Source organism: Coenobita brevimanus, chromosome 47, assembly GCF_032717465.1.
Source record: "Coenobita brevimanus isolate Jiangsu-jjx chromosome 47, ASM3271746v2, whole genome shotgun sequence".
In the NCBI taxonomy this organism is placed as follows: Eukaryota; Metazoa; Arthropoda; class Malacostraca; order Decapoda; family Coenobitidae; genus Coenobita; species Coenobita brevimanus.
Window position 1 is genome coordinate 8,665,946 of NC_137000.1, and position 18,122 is coordinate 8,684,067.

General features: G+C 41.6%; 1 protein-coding gene across 1 annotated transcript in view; it reads left to right on the plus strand.

The window, feature by feature from the left end:
* Reps (RALBP1 associated Eps domain containing) overlaps positions 1-18,122 on the plus strand; it is a 110,799-nt gene that overhangs the window by 68,533 nt on the left and 24,144 nt on the right. Inside the window, exons 10-12 of the mRNA XM_080271669.1 lie at positions 10,637-10,703; positions 14,031-14,167; positions 16,909-16,967. Of these exons, the coding sequence (XP_080127795.1) occupies positions 10,637-10,703; positions 14,031-14,167; positions 16,909-16,967 (263 nt within the window). The remainder of the gene's footprint in view (positions 1-10,636; positions 10,704-14,030; positions 14,168-16,908; positions 16,968-18,122) is intronic.

The following is an 18,122-nucleotide window of genomic DNA, read 5'->3' on the forward strand; positions in this document are numbered from 1 at the left end:
AATTGTCTGCATGTATGTGCCAACACAAGATCGTGCAAGTAGAGTGAAAGAAGAGTGCTGGACAAATGAGGACCGTGCATGGAAAAGTTTGAAAGGAATGAGAGAGTGTTTTTGAATTGAGATATTAATGGAAAGGTAGGGAATGTGCAGGTGGATGGAGTAGCTGGAGAGTGGGATGTGCCTGCAGAAGGGTATAAGAATGGTAGTGCTCTATTGGACATTTGTGCAGGGAGGGGGTTGGTAATAGCAAATACTCTCTTGAGATACAAAATGATCCACAGGTATACGTGGCGAGTAATGAAAGGGTGGATGGTGAACTGAATGAATGGAAAGCAATGTTTGATTTTGTGTTTGGATGATAGAATGAGGTGTGTAATGGATGCAAGAGCATACAGAGGTTGGGGGAGTGGACTTTCTGATCACCACATGGTGGTGGTGAAAGTCAAGGTTCAAAAGAAATGAAGGAGTAGGAGAAAGGAAGGACAGGAGAAAGTAACCCATACATGAGGGTAGAAAAGTTGCAAGAGGTTGGAAAAAAGGAAGAATATAAGAGTGAAGTGGCAGAACGATTGGGTAAATATGAATTGGAGCAGATGAGGGACGTGGAAGGTGTGTGCAAGATATTCACAAAAGAAATATGTCCAGCATGTGGGATGGTATGTGGGGTGAAGAGAAGAAGAAAAGGGGTGCAAGGAACAGCATGGTGGAATGAAGAGGTGAGACAGGCTGTGGCACAAAAGAAAAAAGCATATAAAGAATGGATGCGCAATAGGGGTGTGGAAGAAGTTGAAAGACAGAAGAGAGACTTATATGTAGAAAGGAAGAGAGAGGTGAATAGATTAGTAAGAGAGAGTAAGAAGAGAGTGGATGAGGAATTTGGAAGGAATTTGAGTGTCAGGTGGAGGGAATATAAGAAAATGTTCTGGAAAGAGGTAAAGAGAATCAGACAGGGTGGCAATGAAGTTTGTAGGGGAGTGAAAGATAAAAATGGTAGATTACTAGTTTAAAAGTGAGCAGATGGAGAGAACACTTTAATGAATTGTTGAACATAGAGAATGAAAGTAATGCAAGTTTAAGTGGCTGAGGAATGACTGGGAGAAGGAGGGTGGTGAGAAGAGAGGAAGAAATCAGTAAGATGGAAGTTGTGGAAGTAATGAAGAAAGTCAAAATGGGAAAGCCCCAGGAATTGATGGAGTGTGTGGTGAAATGCTGAAGCATGGGGGAGAGATAGTAGTAGAATGGGTGTGGAAGATGTGCAGAATGGCCTGGGAGGAAGGTAGAGTCCCGGAGGATTGGAAGTCCAGTATAATTATTCCCTTGTACAAAGGGAAAGGGGAAAAAGAAGTGTGTGGTAATCATAGGGGCATTTGTCTTCTTAGTGTAATAGGAAAAGTATACGGTAGGATACTTATTGACAGCGTGAGAGAAATAACAGAGGAATTAGTTGGAGAAGAACAGGGAGGCATTAGCAAGGGAAGAGGTTGTGTAGATCAGATATTCATTCTTAGATCTTTAGTGGAAAAGTTTCTAGAGAAGGGAAACAAGTTGTATGCAGCCTTCATGGATTTGGAGAAAGCATATGACAGGGTGGATAGACAAGGATTGTTGAAAGTATTAAGAATATATGGACTAGATGGGAAGTTGTTGAATGCTGTGAAGAGTATGTATGAGTGTGCTAAGGCTGCAGTGCGTGTGGATGGTGAACTGAGTGAGTTTTTCTGTTTGAAGGTTGGGTTGAAACAGGGATGTATCATGTCTCCATGGTTGTTCAGTCTGTATATGGACGGGTTAATAAAAGAGATACAAGGTAGGGCAGTGGATGTTGGAGTGGCCCTGGTGAGAGAGGGCAGTGTTTGGAAACTCCCAGTACTGTTGTTTGCAGATGATACTGTGTTGTTAAGGGAAGACGAAGGGGAGCTGCAAGGCTTGGTGGATGAGTTTGAGAGAGAGTGTAATAAATGGAATCTAAAGGTGAATGTAGGGAAGAGTAAAGTTATGGTCTTCGAGAGAGGTGAAGTCAGTGAATGTACAGTGAGGTTGGATGATGAGGAAAGGGAAAATGTGAGTACGTTTAAGTACTTGGGTAGTGTGATGAGTAAAGATGGAGGTTTGGAGGGTGAAGTGCTTGAAAGGGTACAACAAGGAAGAAAGGTTGCTGGTTCTTTGAAGGCAGTGATAAGAAACAGGGAAGTGAGCATGGAAGTGAAAAAGTTATTACATGACAGTATTGTGATACCAACTCTAACGTATGGAAGTGAAGCTCGGACGTTGTTGGAGGGACACAAATCAAGAGTGAGAGCAGTGGAAATGAGTTATTTGAGAGGAACCTGTGGAGTCACATGGAGAGACAGACTGACAAATGAGGATGTGAAAAAGCCTTGTGGTGTGGATGTGAATGTGATAGGAAGCATTAGGAGAAGCACATTGAGGTGGTTTGGCCATGTGGAGAGGATGAAGAGTGAGAGACTGATGAGGAGAGTGTAAGTGAGTGAGTTGGAGGGGTAGAGAGGGAGGGGAAAGCCAAGGATGAGATGGAGGGATGGAGTGGAGAGGTATATGAGAGTGGGGTGTGTGAATTGGGAGCAGGGGAGTGAAATGGCGGGGGACAGGGTGACGTGGAGGCGATTTGTTTGTGGCCACCCCGTATAAGGGATTAAGGCGTCTGGGAATGGATAGATAGATATTTTTGCTGTAGGTGGGGGCGTGCGTACCATCCAGTCATTCAGTGTAGTGCTGCTTTGGGTGTCTGCTCTTTCCTCTCTTCCATCCTTCCTCTTCTGTCTTTCCTTCCTTCACTCTTTTCTCTTTCTTCTGCCTACAGGTGACTTTACACTCGCTTTTCTGTCTTTCTTTTCTTCATTCTTTCCTCTTCCTTCTGCCTATGGGTAACTCTACACTGAGTGACAAGCAAAATGGTTTCCTGTACACCAGGAAACCATGTACTACCCTGGTGGTAGCCATATAACCAAATTATGGCTCTTGGTAGTTTAGTAGATAATTAAGGTGCTCCAGTCTATTGAGCCTGTGTAGGTTTATACCCAAGGATTGGGTTTATTGCTCACATAATGCCACTGGGATGAGTGAGGCTGGTCACTCTCATCTTAAATGTCAGGACCAACTTGCCTAGCCCCGAGTTCCTATGCTCCTAATGGGGCGATAGGATTAGATGATGGATTGATGGATGGATTCATATTATTGTTTCACAAGTCTGCTAGAAAATCTGTTTGGTATTTTGGGATAAAAATTAGCCCGTCATACTTAACGGGTCACTGCTCGTGTCCATGACCTATTTTAATACACCTAATTGAAAGATGATCATCCACTTTCTGAATACTGTACATAGAGATTCCTCTACGCCATTGCAAGCACGTGAGAAGCCATTCACGTACGGAAGTACCGTCAAGTATCAATAGAGCACCACTAGCAGCATGACTATATAAAATTTTATATGTACTACGTTATTAGTACGTGGAAAACTCTAGTTAGTAGAATTCTTATGTGGGCAATGAAGCACCATTGTGGGAAAGGGTCTTTGCATAATTAACACACATTGGTGCAGTTTTGCACAGTTACATTAATCTCTAACTCAAGGCTTTATTTAGCTCTTTTTAGTTCATCCCTGAAGTCCCAGCATGTTTGAGTGTAGACATCACGTGAGACAGCTGAATAGTGCGGCTTTGTGCATTGCACTCTAATTGGAAGTGACCACGTTGTGATACTGTGACCATTTCTTAAAGCAAACTAACGCCAAATTTGGATCAGTTTTTCTGCGTTATTGGACTTCATCCTGACAGTAACCATCTCACGAGTCAACTGCAGGGGGGCGCAGAAGAGGGGAAAGAGGAAGAGATGGAGGAGGGGGACAAGGAAGAGGCAGAGGAAGGGGACAAAATGGGCATGGGGGAGGCACAAGAAGTGCCCCCTACATCAATTATTACTGTAACTAATGTAGTAACGTTGCATTTTCATCCATCCATCCATCCATCACCCAATCCTACATTGCTCCATGAGAAGCATAGGAGCCCGGGGCTATGGTGGTACTACTCTAAACTGGTGGCTAGGGTGGGGTGCAATCTTCTGTACAGTGTTGCTATGTTTCCCAAATCCGCGATGTGAAAGCGATGTGAAACGGCTGTTATATAATTATGTTAAAGGCATTACAAATAAGATGAACACATATGAATACAATGTTAACGTGTGTATTTTAATATATGAAAGAACAGTAAACTTACTATGCATAAAATATTTATACAGCAATACAGAAACGTGCCATAAATATCTTACAGTGTTGTTAAAAAATGTAGTCACTTTTATTAGCTTTTACTGTATTTCTGGGGTGGGTAATAATGTCACATGTATGAATATAAGATAATGTGCAGGAGCATATGTAAAAATATGCCAGTTTCTTAGTAAAAAAAAAAATAATACATTAAACCCTCATGAGCAGCAACACTCACACAGACCCAGTCTGGAGGAAGGGAGGGAAGGAAGGAGGGAGAGAGTGACTGAAAACATATCATGGTGTTGCAACAGTGAGGTCATCTGGCGCCATATGTAAAACAATAATAAATATTTTTAAATATAATTAGATATAATAAAAACAATATAAAGAAATGAAAGCACAAATTTATAACAGTCACTCATAAAAGAAACAAAATTCCCTAGGGTGATGCACATCTTCCCCCAGGAGAGAGAGAGGGGGGGGGGGGAAGGCAGGCTAGAGGCAGTGTTGAATGCTTTGTCAAGCTGAGGGAGAGATGGAGGAAGGGAGGAAAGGAAGGAGAGAGAGAATGATTGAATGAAAACAAATCATGGTGCCACAACAGCGAGGTCATCTGGTGCCCTGTGTAAAACAATAATATTTTAAAATATAATTAGATATAATAAAAACAAAGAAATGAAAGCACAGGTTTATAACAGTCTCTCATAAAAGAAACAAAGTTCCCCAGGGTGATGCACATCTCCCCCAAGGGGAGAGGGAGAGAAAGAGAGAGGAGGGGGAGGGGGGGCATCGCGGGTATGGAAAACGTGGCAACACTGTACAGAGGTTCACGCCCCACCTTAGCTGCCAGTTTAGAGTAGTACCACCATAGGCAAGTTGGTCCTGACGTTTAAGATGAGAGTGAAATATTCAATTTAAAAAAAAAAAAATTCAAAATCATCATGCAAAGCACACAACAGCAGATTTTGATTCTGTCTTGTAATCAGTTTGAATATACAGAGTTTCAGATTTTACTAAATGCAACTTCTTAAAAATTATCTTTGTTTAATCAGTAGTGGTAGATGATGGTGCCCATCATCCACTCAATCAGTGTAGGATGCCAAATGGTCTCTACACTGAGTGACAAGCCAAATGGTTTCCTGTTCCCAGGAAACCATTTACTACACTGGATGGTAACCATATGAATGGGGTTTTTGGCCAGGTTAAGTGTCCCCCAGATTCCCCTATCTAAAACCACTTAATCATGGCAAATGTTTTGGAGAGCCTCGGGGGATCCAATACCTGTCCAGGGTCGCAACCAAATGGGCAGATTTGCATGGCCATGTGGAATGTGAGAGATGTGAATGAGGAGAGCAAGAGGGTGGAAGTGGTGAATGTGTTCAAGAGTGTGAGATATGCTGTGATGACATTGTGTGAAACAAAGATGAAAGGGTTTGAAGTGGAGGAGTGGGAGGGTGTAAAGTGTGTGCGGTTGGGCATGAATGGGCGAGGAAGATGCAAGGAGGGAGTTGCTTTGTTGATGAATAAAGTGTGGCAGAGTGGAATGAGAGAATACAAATGTGTCAGCTCGAGATGTATGTATGTCAAGCTCAAGTTTGAGAAGGTGAAAGTGGCTGTGATTGTAATGTATGCACTGTGCGATGACAGGAGTGAGAAAGACAGGTTTTGGGATGAGCTGGACGAAGTAATGGGAGAAATGTCCAGGGGCTATAAAGTGTTTGTAATGGGTGATATGAATGGAAGAGTAGGCACTGATCCTGAGGATGACATAATGGGTTGTAATAGAGTGCCAGGAGAAAATCATAGTTGGAAGTGACTGAAGGAAATGTTTCAGGAAAGGAGGTTGTGCATTTGTAACTTGTATTTCAAACACAAAGATGCACATAAATATACATGGTGTAGAGGGAACGGGGATCGTGTTGATAGAAGCCTGATTGATTATGTGCTTGTAGAAAGGTCGATGCTGGGAACCAGTGCTGATACAAGGGCTGTGAGAGGACAGTGTGCAGGTCTGACGGATCGTATGATTGTGGTATGCAAGATCAAGCTGAGAGGAGTGTGGTGGACCAGGAGAGAGAGGAGCGGTCCGGCAGAAGAACTGAAAGTCGAGAAGCTGAGGATCAAAGAAATAGCAGATGAATACAGGACCAAAGTAGGGGAGGAGTTAGAATCAGTGATTTGGAATGAAACGGGCCTGGACAGCTTGTGGAATGCATATAGGGATTGCTTAGTTAGGAATGCTAAAGCAATGTGTGGTGTGGCAAGAGTAGCAACAGAGAAGAAAGGCATGGCATGGTGAGATGAAGAGGTTAAGAGAGCATTGGAGGAAAAGAGGAAGAAGTGGCTAGAGTGGTTACAGGACAGGGGTTCATTTGAAATAACTGAATACTGTATATTGAGAGCAAGAAGCACGTAAATAGACTAGTGAAGAGGAAAAAGAAGGAGGTAAATAATGGTCTAGGAAGAAAAATGAATGCAAATTACTCTGAAAATAGGAAGTAATTATGGAAAGTTGTTTGGAAATGTAGAAGTGACAGCAGAAAGAAATGTGAAAGTGCGAAGGGTGTAAGTGGTAGATTATTAACCCATGGGAATAAAGTAAGGACTGCTTTGTATGCATTATAATGTTGGAAGCAGTGCTGCTTATGTCATTTCTCTCTCTCTCTCTCGTAAATAATACAAAATAATCCGCACCCAGATTGCACTAAAATCATACAGGACTGGCAGAAAGTGTTACTTTATATTATATTGTAAATTAATGTAAAACCTCACTATAGCATACTAACTGGGGCCCAAGCCATTCAGGGGAAAAAAAAAAAAATCTGATAAAAACAACATATGGACTTCCCCCAGCTGTCACTTGGAGAGATGGTAGCTCAGGCGGTAAACAGGTGACCTGCAGTCCTACCGGACCCAGGTTCAAATCCATGCTGGGGCAGGGAACAGTTTAAAGATTTGAATTTAATGAAAAGCAGACTTTACTGATCTACCAGAAGTCCCGTCGACATGTCGAAAAAATACCCCAGCTAATACCAATACACCAGTCCTGTATGAGACAGCCCTAGCATGTATTCAATATGGATGGTGGGTGTTAGCACTGAAGTGGTTACATGTGGAGGTGTATGGTATGTAAGAGCACTACTGGACCTTGGGAGCAGGCTGTGAAGCCTATGCCCAGTGTCGGACACATAAAAGAAAAAAAAAAAAAAAATACAGACTTTTTTTACAATACCAGACATTAGTCCAGATTGCACTGGCGGTTTTTAAACTGTTTTCACCACCGTTGCAGTACTGTACTGTACTATACATTCACTACAGTAATCATATGGTATAATACGTATACTGTCTATAACAATACTGTGCTGTACTCTGATAAACATGTTTTTTATATACTTTATTGTGGTGAACATAGCTGAAGTGGTCAGGCAGTCCAGACTGCTTGTGGCTGTATCAGACTTTTTCCAGTTTATAAGAATTTATTCCAGTCGGCTCCTCAACTCTGATAAAAGCGAATTCCGGTATATTGAAGTCCGTTACATTGAGGTTTTACCGTATCGTGATAACATACAAGTGATTTAGTGATTTTTTTCTGCGATAATGAAGTCACGTGCTAAGCTCATTGAAGGGTTAAAGTTATTTGGGGGTTTAGGTGAGTTAGAAATTTCTTTTTGGACTATTTGGATGGGTTTCGGACTTGGTTGGGGATGATCCCAAGGCTTCCAAACATATCCTTATACAATACTTAATGTGTTATAACGTCCCTGCATAACGATACCTCGGCTCAATGGGTTTTCCCAAACGCATGTCATTGTATAGTGGGGACAGGCTGTGGTTTTTTATTCTGCTACAGAACTTCCAAAAGTTTTGCGCATGTATGATGTAGATGGTAAGCCGCTAGGTGCTGCCAAGAGTTTTTTATGATGGTAGCGAAGCATGTGTAAGGGTTAATGGGCATCTAAGTGAAAAGTTCACAATCGGTGTGGGCGTGCGACAAGTTTGTGTGATGTCCCCATGGTTGTTCAATATATATATGGATGGAGTGATGAGACAAGTGAAAACACGAGTAATGGAGAGAGGGATGGCATTGGTAATGAATGGTGATGGGTGGAATATCTCAAATTTGTTGTATGCTGATGATGCAGTACTGCTTGCAAGTACCGGACAGGAACTTGGTAGGATGGTGCAGAGTTTTATTGATGTCTGTGAGTCATGCCTTGAGAGTAAATGTAGAGAAGAGTAAAGTGATGGTTATTGAGAGAGAAGGTGACTCCCAGTGTGATGTCACAGTGAATGGAGAGACTGGAATTGGTGAGAGAGACTGGAATTGTTGAGAGAGTTCAAATACTTGGGTACAGTGATAGAAAAGAGAAGAATATGTGCAAAAGAATTGGAAAGTAGAGTGACACAAGGAAGAAAGGTCGCTGGTGCAATGAAGGCTTTAACAAGAAACAGAGGCTTGAGTGTTGCAGCTGCACGAGGCTTACATGAGGGAGTGACAGTGCCAACTGTAACTTATGGGTGTGAGACTATGGTGTGGCATGAAAATGAAAAGTCAAGAGTAAGAGCAGTGGAGATGGGACTGCTGAGGAATGTATGTGGAGTACAGAGGGTGGATAGGATACGAAATAGTGTGATTCATGAAAGGTGTGGAGTGAGGAAGTCGGTGGACACCAGAATCGAAGAGAGTGTCCTGAGATGGTATGGTCATGTCGAAAGAATGGATAACAATAGAGTGGTGAAAAATGTTTACCTGAGCAAATTTGAAGGAGGGAGGAGACAAGGTAGGCCAAGGAGAAGGTGTAGAGATATGGTGGATGAGTGTTGGAGGAAGAGAGGTTTGGAAGTCGGTGAGGCTAGGGAACTGACAAGAGATCGAGCTGGCTGGATGAATGTTGTGAGGAGAAATGCATGATCAGGGATTTTGGCACCCATTGTGAGCATGGCAGTGTCCGGATTGACTCAACCAGATACGTTTGTGTGGAGCTGCAGAGTGTGGTGAATGTTTTTTGACGTATCCAGTAGAGCCAGGATTCCGGGGGCTTGAATGATGAGTGAATGGAAGTATGGCCTATTTGGATTGGGTAAGTTTGTGCTGTCTAGACATTGCTACTCCTCTCCCTGCCCTTGGGTGGGAAAGGAGATCCGGATGATGGTAATGATGAGAACTTCCGAATATTATCACATTTTTATGTTGTAGATGGTTGTGTTTCCATCACAACACTCGTCTCATAACACGTGCACACAACATACAACTTGCAGCTGGATTATTATGTTGCATACTTTTTCAAAGGACCAAACTAAGCAGTAAAGCTTTTTAACCCCTTTGCGCACGATGACTCAAAACGAGTCAAAACGGTGTTAGTCTGAAGAGGAACTTATGACACACTTGTCAGTATTAGGCTGAAGGGATACCAATTAGGCAATTCTGGAAAAAAATATTCAACAAAAATTATGTTTTAGCATGAAATGTGTCAGTATTTGGTGAGTCATAGGGGAGGGTGTCTATTTCCAGGCCAACACTCTCAAATAGTCGGCATTCTCTCTGTTTTTGGTTCGGGGAGGAGGGCACACAATTTTTGGCAACTAACTCAAACACTAGTGGTCGTATCAGAATTCCAACAATACCATGTGAAAGTTTGTAAAGTTCTGCATCTACACATATGCCTAGCTATTGCATTATCCAGGCAAAAGTTTGTGCTAGAGTGTAGGGCAGTAATTTTCACTATTGAACAACAGTATTCTCACCTCATTTTGGTACTTTCACAGTACTTTTACTCATCAATTTTGTGTGTTTTTATTAACTAATCATATAGTACAGTGTAAACATCAGGGAAGATGATCATATACAGTTTGTACCATTATAACCAATTTCTGGGACAAATAAAATACATGGGATTGTTTTGCTTTGTGTGCAAGTCCAGCCTGCCATCATGGTATTTTCTCTGATCATGTCACACACTTACAGAAAACTTACAGTGTGTGAGGGGTTTAAAAGCTATGATTATGGTGAAATCTTCTCCTAAGTCTTGAACTGACTCAAATAATAATGAGCTTCTTGACCACAAAAAGAAATGGAAACTTTTGTTATGAGTAACAAAATGTTTGCCAGTAAGGTTAGTTAGTGCCAGATAAGTGTAGTCGTCAGTTTTAGATGCAAGTTTCTGCAGCCATTAAGAGCTAATTTGGGGAAATGAAAAGGCCAGTTTCATAAATTATGGTATGTATGATTTTTGGATGTTTCCAAACTGTAGACATTTGAATATTCAAGGTTGCACTTTAGCACCATGTGCAGTACTTGCTTCATTAAATCATATTCCATAATTACTTTCAGTATGAGTATCAAAAGATATGATAGATTTTATACACTGACCAGTGGTTGAAAGGATGTTTCAGTCTTGAACATTATGCTTACAGGTTCAACCACAGGAGGGCTGCCACCCCCACCCCAGTCATCTGTGGGCACTCCACCAGAGGACTCTGGGTATGTTGTGTGCTGTTTCAAAGTTTTTGATGAATGCCCCCCCCCCCCTTTAAATAAAGTAGTAGTAGCTTTTTTTTAATGCAAGGAAGAAGGAACCAAAGGCCAGGAGCCCACAAACCATTCCTTCCAAGAAAAAAACAAAATCAATACAAAAGAGAGCCAAATTCAAGATCCATTCATTTCAAGATGCCTGGACACACTGCGTTTGAAGAACTGGAGATCGTAGGAAGTAGGAAATACAGACAGAGGGAGACAGTTCCAGAGTTAGCCTGTTGCATAAATGAAGGACTGGGAGTAACGGTTAACTCTTGCATTAGAGAGTTGGACAGAATAGGGATGAGAGTTTGTTGCTAGATGGGTGCTACAAGCCCATCGTGGAGGTGGAGGGATGCAAGCATGCAGTTCAGTGGAGCAGTGACCATAAGTAGTGATAGAAAAGAGATAAAGATGCAACAGTGTGGCGAAGAGACAGAAGTTGAAGGGGGCCAGTAAGAGGAGGAGAGTTAATGAGACGAAAAGCCTTTAACTCCACCCTGTTGAGAAGAGCTGTATGTGGAGAGCCTCCCCACATATGAGAGTTGTACTCTGCACAGGGACAGATAAAACCCATGTGTAAAGTCGACAACTGTGCAGGAATAAAGAAGGTATGGATTCGACTTAGCACACCTAATCTCTTGGAAGGAGATTTTACAAGAGATGTAATATGATCTTTCCAAGATAAGTCCCAAGAGAATGAAACCTCAAGTACGTTTAAGGACAATGCAGGATTGACCTGGATATTATTAAACATTAGTGGGTACTCCTGTGGAAGATTTTGTCAGTTTGATAAGTGTAAGAACTGAGTCTTTGAGGCATTATAAACAACAAAATTATTTTTACCCCAGTCAGAGATACGAGCCAAGTCAGACGTTAGGTGTGCCATAGTCTCATCCTTGTTTGTTGAAGTAACTGCTGAGATGGACATTGCGGGAACCAAATGGAAAGATGAAGGGTGGAGTCATCAGTGTATGAGTGGATAGGGTTAGATGTACAGCGTAGAAGGTCATTGATGAATAAAAGGAAGAGAGTTGGTGATAGGACAGAGCCCTGAGGAACGTCACTGTTAATAGATCTAGGAGAAGAACGATGGCCGTCTGCAACAGTAGCTATAGAACGACCAGAAAGGAAGGTATAGATGAAGGCACAGAAAGAAGGATAGAAACCATAAGTGGGCAGTTTGGAAATTCAAGATTCATGCCAGACTCGATCGAAAGCCTTTAAGATGTCAAGTGCAGTGGCAAAGCTTTCGCCAAAGTCCCGAAAGGAGGATGACCGGGAGTCTGAATGGTAGGTGAGAAGATCGCCAGTTGAGCATCCCTGATGGAACCCATACTGATGATCAGAAAGAAAGGTATGATAGGAACAATGCTTTAAAATTTTTCTGTTGAGAATAGACTCAAAAACTTTTGAGACAGATTTTAAAGCAGTTGGGCGATAGCTAAAGGATTGGGAATGGTCACCCTTCTTTGGGACTGGCTGAATGAGAGCAAACTTCAAGCAAGAAGGAAAGGTACAAGTTGGTAGACAAAGGTGAAAGAGTTTACCTAGGCAGGGTGTAAGCACAGTTCTTGAGGACAACAGGAGGGACCCCATCAGGCCCATATGCCTTGTTAGTATTGAGGCCAGTGATGGCAGAAAAAACATCAGCTGAGGAAATTTTAATGTCAGCCATGAGGAAGTCAGGGGGGGGAATAGCACCAGAATCGTCTAAGATGGAATTGGAGGAGAAAGTCTGAGTGAAGAGATCTGCTTTGTCAGTAGTAGAAACAGCAACAGAGCCATCAGAGTAGAAAAGAGAATGGAAGGATGATTAGGTAAAGTTGTTAGAATGATTTTTGGCAAGGTGCCAGAAAGAGCAGGAAGAATTCGAGTTGGAGAGTTGAGAGCATTTAGTACAGATGAAATTATTTTTAGCAGAGCAAAGAAGAGACTTTGCACGATTCCTGGCAGAAACATAAAAAAGATGTGATTCGGGGGTGGGTTGGCTCTGGTGCCTTTTACAAGCCTTCTCCTTGTTGTGGACAGCATTGGAACAAGCATGATGAAATTGTTCTCATCATCATACCTCAATGTCCTTATCTTATGAAATGGGGAGATCCACAGGAATATTCAGTTTAAATATGTGATTCATTGGAGAGAGAAAGTCTCAGGTACACACTTCCCATCAGTGTCAGAGGAGATACAGGGCTGATTTGTTCATTTTTTGTTTCACACTTACCATCAGTGTCAAAGGAGATACTGTACAGGGCTGGTTCGTTTCATTTTTTGTTTCATTTTTAAAGGCTCCAACATGCTTGCATGTGTCCGCCTTGGTCATCTAATGGCGGCTCTCCTCACTGCTTAGTCTCTAGCAGCTTCCCTAGTCAGTTCCTTATCCCTGAGGTCACGCTTATTGACTTCATCCCATGTCTTTTTCGATCTACCCCTTGCAACCCTACCCCTAACTTTAACACTTCTCATTTTCTGCACCCAATTATCATCCCCCATTCTCTCCACGTGCCCAAACCGCCTCAATCTACGTTTCCTTATCACAACACCAGTACTCTCCTGTCCCATCCTGCCTTTTAACTTTTCCATCATAAACCTAGTCCCTGCCCGACCTCACACTCAGGGACGCACTGCACATGTCCACCTAATCATTTTCATTTCTGTGTGTTTGAGCCTGCGAATATCCTCTTTCTTTACTCCCCAGGTCCCAGTACCATATAACATTACACTTCTAACACATGCCACATACAAAGATCCCTTGGCATGGAGGGAGAGCCCTTTCAAGCATTTTACCATTAAGACAGTCATTAGATCGTGGGATATGACTGAATCTTTGAAAAGTAATCATCATTACTGTGTTTATATGGTGGAGAAATAAGTGCTAGAGTCCATGATCATTGGGAAAAACAAACCTTCATATATTTGTCATCGCTATTCAGCCGATTCTGATACGATTCCATTTATTGGATAATTTATCCCGTCCAGTACCGATACTGATGTTAATCGGCATCTGCTTGCCGATTTACAGCACTAATGCTAGGCCAACTGTATGGTAGCCTTGCCATGATATCCCTACTCTGTGAAGAGAGTGATTTGGTATTGACTTTTATTCTTTGTACTCTGATTATACACCAGGATTTGTCTAAGACTTTAAAAGGTTTGAATGACGAGAGAATGGATGTGTGGATCATTTCACGAAGCACTCTTCATAGTTCAGTTTTGATGCATTCTTTTTCTGTTTCATGATCCCATCCTTCCAGTCTTTCAGTGAATAATAGTCATGGTAATGATATTCCCCAGGATGTATGGCCCCACCAGCCTGCCCATGATACCAAGTGCCCCTATTCCTGGTGGAAAGAAGGATCCTCCACCCCCACCACCTCCAAGACCTGCACGCACCCATACTCGTTCTTCCTCTCTAGACCTCAATAAATTCAGTAGGTTTTGTGTTAAAGGTCTCTGTGTTATATTTTCTTCATTATATTTGCAGTAGTCATCTGGCAGAATAGGAGCTGCATAGGTGCATTGTGTGTGTGTGTGTGTGTGTGTGTGTGTGTGTGTGTGTGCGTGCATGCATAAGGTCAGATGTTGATGGATAGTCCATTCATTACAAGTAATCTTTTATGGGTTAGCAAGAGTAGTCTTAAAAATAAGTAAACTAAAAATTACAAAATAAAAACAAAAGTGAATTCATATTGAGAAAGCATCTGGAGATTGTCTCTATAGTGAATTCATTTGAACCTTGCAGTTGGAGCCTACCTGAATTTCCCATCTTGCAACTGATTAGCTGATATTATTAGGAGAACTTGGATAATAAATAGCTCATCATGTTTCCTTTTCAGCTTTATACTCTGTAGCTGTAATTAATATCAACAGGTGCATATTAATCACAAATGACTCAGTTTGGGAAAACAATAAGAAGCATGTGAAATTCAGTAATATAACAATATTGGAAAAGGACACAAGCAAATTTTAAATTCAGCAGTGACGATTTCACTCATCCACAGATTCCTTGGTTCAAGGTGTCATTATGCCGAGGAAGATGCTTGAGTTTCCAAACTGTTTATCAATCATCATATTCCCTGGTGTCCTTATTGTAATACATTGTCCTGTTAGCAAAAGAAAGCAGTCTAACACTTAGTTGTTTCAGCCACAAAATTGTTGTGCCAGTTGTATTTGATTATTTAAATCTTCATTTTCTAAAAGACATCAGTGAATGGAAGATCATGTGACTGTCATAGTCACTAGTAATCAAACTTTTTAAGCCAGTGTCATTTAACATCTGTTCATTTTGCAATAAATTTAATTTGGTAACTGAAATGGATGGGGTGCTGAGAGAAGTAAAAACATGAGTAATGGAGAGAGGGATGGCATTAGTAATGAATGGTATTGGGTGGAGTACCTTAAATTTGTCATATGCTGATATGCAGTACTACTTGCAAATATCGCACAAGAACTTGGTAGACCAGTGCAGAGTTTTGCTGATGTCTCTGAGCATCATGCCTTGAGAGTAAATGTAGAAAAGAGTATAGTGGTGATTATTGAGAAAGAAGGAAACTCCCAATGTGATACTGCAGTGGATGGAGAGAGACTGGAATTGGTGAGAGAGTTCAAATACTTGGGTACAGTGATAGAAAAGAGAGAAAAATGTGGAAAAGAAGTGGAAGGTAGAGTGACACAAGGAAGGACAGTACCTGGTGCTATGAAGGCCTTAATAAGAATCAGAGGCTTGAGTGTTGCATCTGCATGAGGCATACATGAAGGAGTGTTAGTGCCAGCTTTAACATAAGGATGTGAGACTATGTAGTGGCATGAAAATGAAAAGTCAAGAGTGAGAGCAGTGGAGATGTGACTGCTGGGGAATGGATGTGGAGTACAGAGAGTGGATAGTCTATCTATCTATCTATCTATCTCTTGCCAGATACTTTAATCCCTTATACGGGGTGACCACAAACAGATTGCCTCCACGTCATCCTGTCCCTTGCCATTTCACTCCCCTGCTTCCAATTCACACCTTCCTCTCTCATATACCTCTCCACTCCATCCCTTCATCTCATCCTTGGCCTTCCCCTCCCTCTCTCCCCCTCCACCTCACTCACATGGACTCTCCTCATCAGTCTTTCACACTCCATTCTCTCCACATGGCCAGACCACTTCAATGTGTTTCTCCTAATGCTTCCTATCTCATCCACACCACAACACTCCTTCACATCCTCATTTGTCAATCTGTCCCTCCATGTGACTCCACAGGCTCCTCTCAGATAACTCATTTCCACTGCTCGCAGTCTTGACTTGTGTCCCTCCAACAACGTCCAATCTTCACTTCCATATGTTAGAGTTGGTATCACAGTACTGTCATGTAATAACTTTTTCGCTTCCATGCTCACTTCCCTGTTCCTTATCAATGACATCAAGGAACCAGCAACCTTTCTTCTTTGTTGTACCCTTTCAAGCACTTCACCCTCCAAATACAAATACAAAATAATGTAATTTGTGAAAGATGCAGAGTGAGGAAGTCTGTGGACACCATAATCGAAGAGAGTGTACTGAGATGGTATGGTCATTTGGAGAGAATGGATAGCAATAGAGTGGTGAAAATGGTATATCTGAGCAAATTTGAAGAAGGGAGGAGGCAAGGTCAGCCAAGAAGAAGGTGGAAGGATATGGTGGATGAGTGTGTGAGGAAGAGAGGTATGGAAGTCGGTGAGGCTAGGGGAATGACAAGAGATCGAGCTGGCTGGATGAATGTTGTGAGGAGAAGTGCATGGTCAGGGATTTGGCACTTCTTTTTAACATGACAGCGTCTGGATTGACTCTATCAGATATGTTTATGTGAAGCTACAGAATGTGATGAATGTTTTTGTTGTATCAGATAGAGCCAGGATTCAAAGGGCTTGAATGATGAGTGAATGGAAGTGTGGCTCATTGGAGCTGTCTGGACATTGCTACTCCTCACTTTGCCCTAAGGTGGGAAAGGAGGTCTGGATGATGATAATTTTATTCTCGTGAATGTTACTGAGGCAATCTGTCTCACTTCTAGAAATGTGTAACTGGCATAAAAGAGAACATGAAGGTGTAATATGCATTGTAAATAAGATAAAGGTGTAATATGCATTGTAAAGATGCAATGACTTGTACAGTGCCACCTCAATGTTGGTTAATAGTGATTGTGTTGCAGATCGAAGTACTTTTCTTGGTGCGCCTCCCGCTGTGCCTCCTCGTGCCTCACCCGGAGCCGTGAGTATAATCATCTCTTTTTCCTTGCACTTACCAGCTGTAGTTTTGGCTTTGTTCACCCTCTGTCTGTGATGATCTGTGAACACGTTGACCCATACAATCACATCAAGATGTTATAATTTACAGTATTCTTGCTGTCACCAGATAATGATGCTCAGGTTTAGAGAGACTTTTCAAACTGGAAGGGTTAGCATAGAACCTTTATTAAACTTTCACTATGAATGGCCAATCCAAATTTGAATAAAATAAATAAGGTAGTAGAAAGAATGAAATACTGTATACAATTCATCATCATAGCAAAAGGGCTAATTTGGTTAGTATTTGTGGTATACAGTAGATCCTCAATTTATGTGGACCTGATTTGCATGAAGCATATTTTATGTGGAAAGATAAACCCTGACCTGACCTAGTAAATGCAGGAGAGAGAAAAAAAAAAAAAGCAGTTGCACAGGAAAATCCCAGAAGTCAGTCCCCATCTGCAGCCATCCCCCCCAAAGTTCTAGTATTAGTCTCCATAGACTCTCACTCACCCCATTTACAATTTAACATTCTTTTTTGTTTTTTAAATTTTGTTGATCTTAGAAAAAAAATAATAAGATGTGAAATTATTTCGTTACACTTGATCAGTAGGTCTCTCTTTCTCTCTCTCTCTCTCTCTCTCTCTCTCTCTCTCTCTCTCTCACACACACACACACACACACACACACACACACACACACACACACACACACACACACACACACACACACACATCTATTAAGCTCCTATGATAGAGTTGCAGAAGCTCTACAGAAAAGAGAAGGATGGGTGGACAGTATCTATTTAGATTTTAAGAAAGCATTTGACATAGTACCACACCAAAGACTTTTATGGAAACTGTACCATCAAGGAGAAATCCAAGGTAATCTGTACTGTTGGATGCAGGATTTTCTCAGGAAAAGGGAAATAAGAGCAGTACAAAGGGGAAATTAGTCATCATGGAGTAAAGTGACTAGCGGAGTTCCACAAGCTTCAGTGCTGTCACCAATTATGTATGTTTTTAGTGTATATAAATGATGTAGACAGTAACATTTCAAATGGAAGCTATCTAAATATATTTGCTGTTGATGCCACAATACAAGGGAGAATTACAAACACAGACTCTTGCCGAGAGCT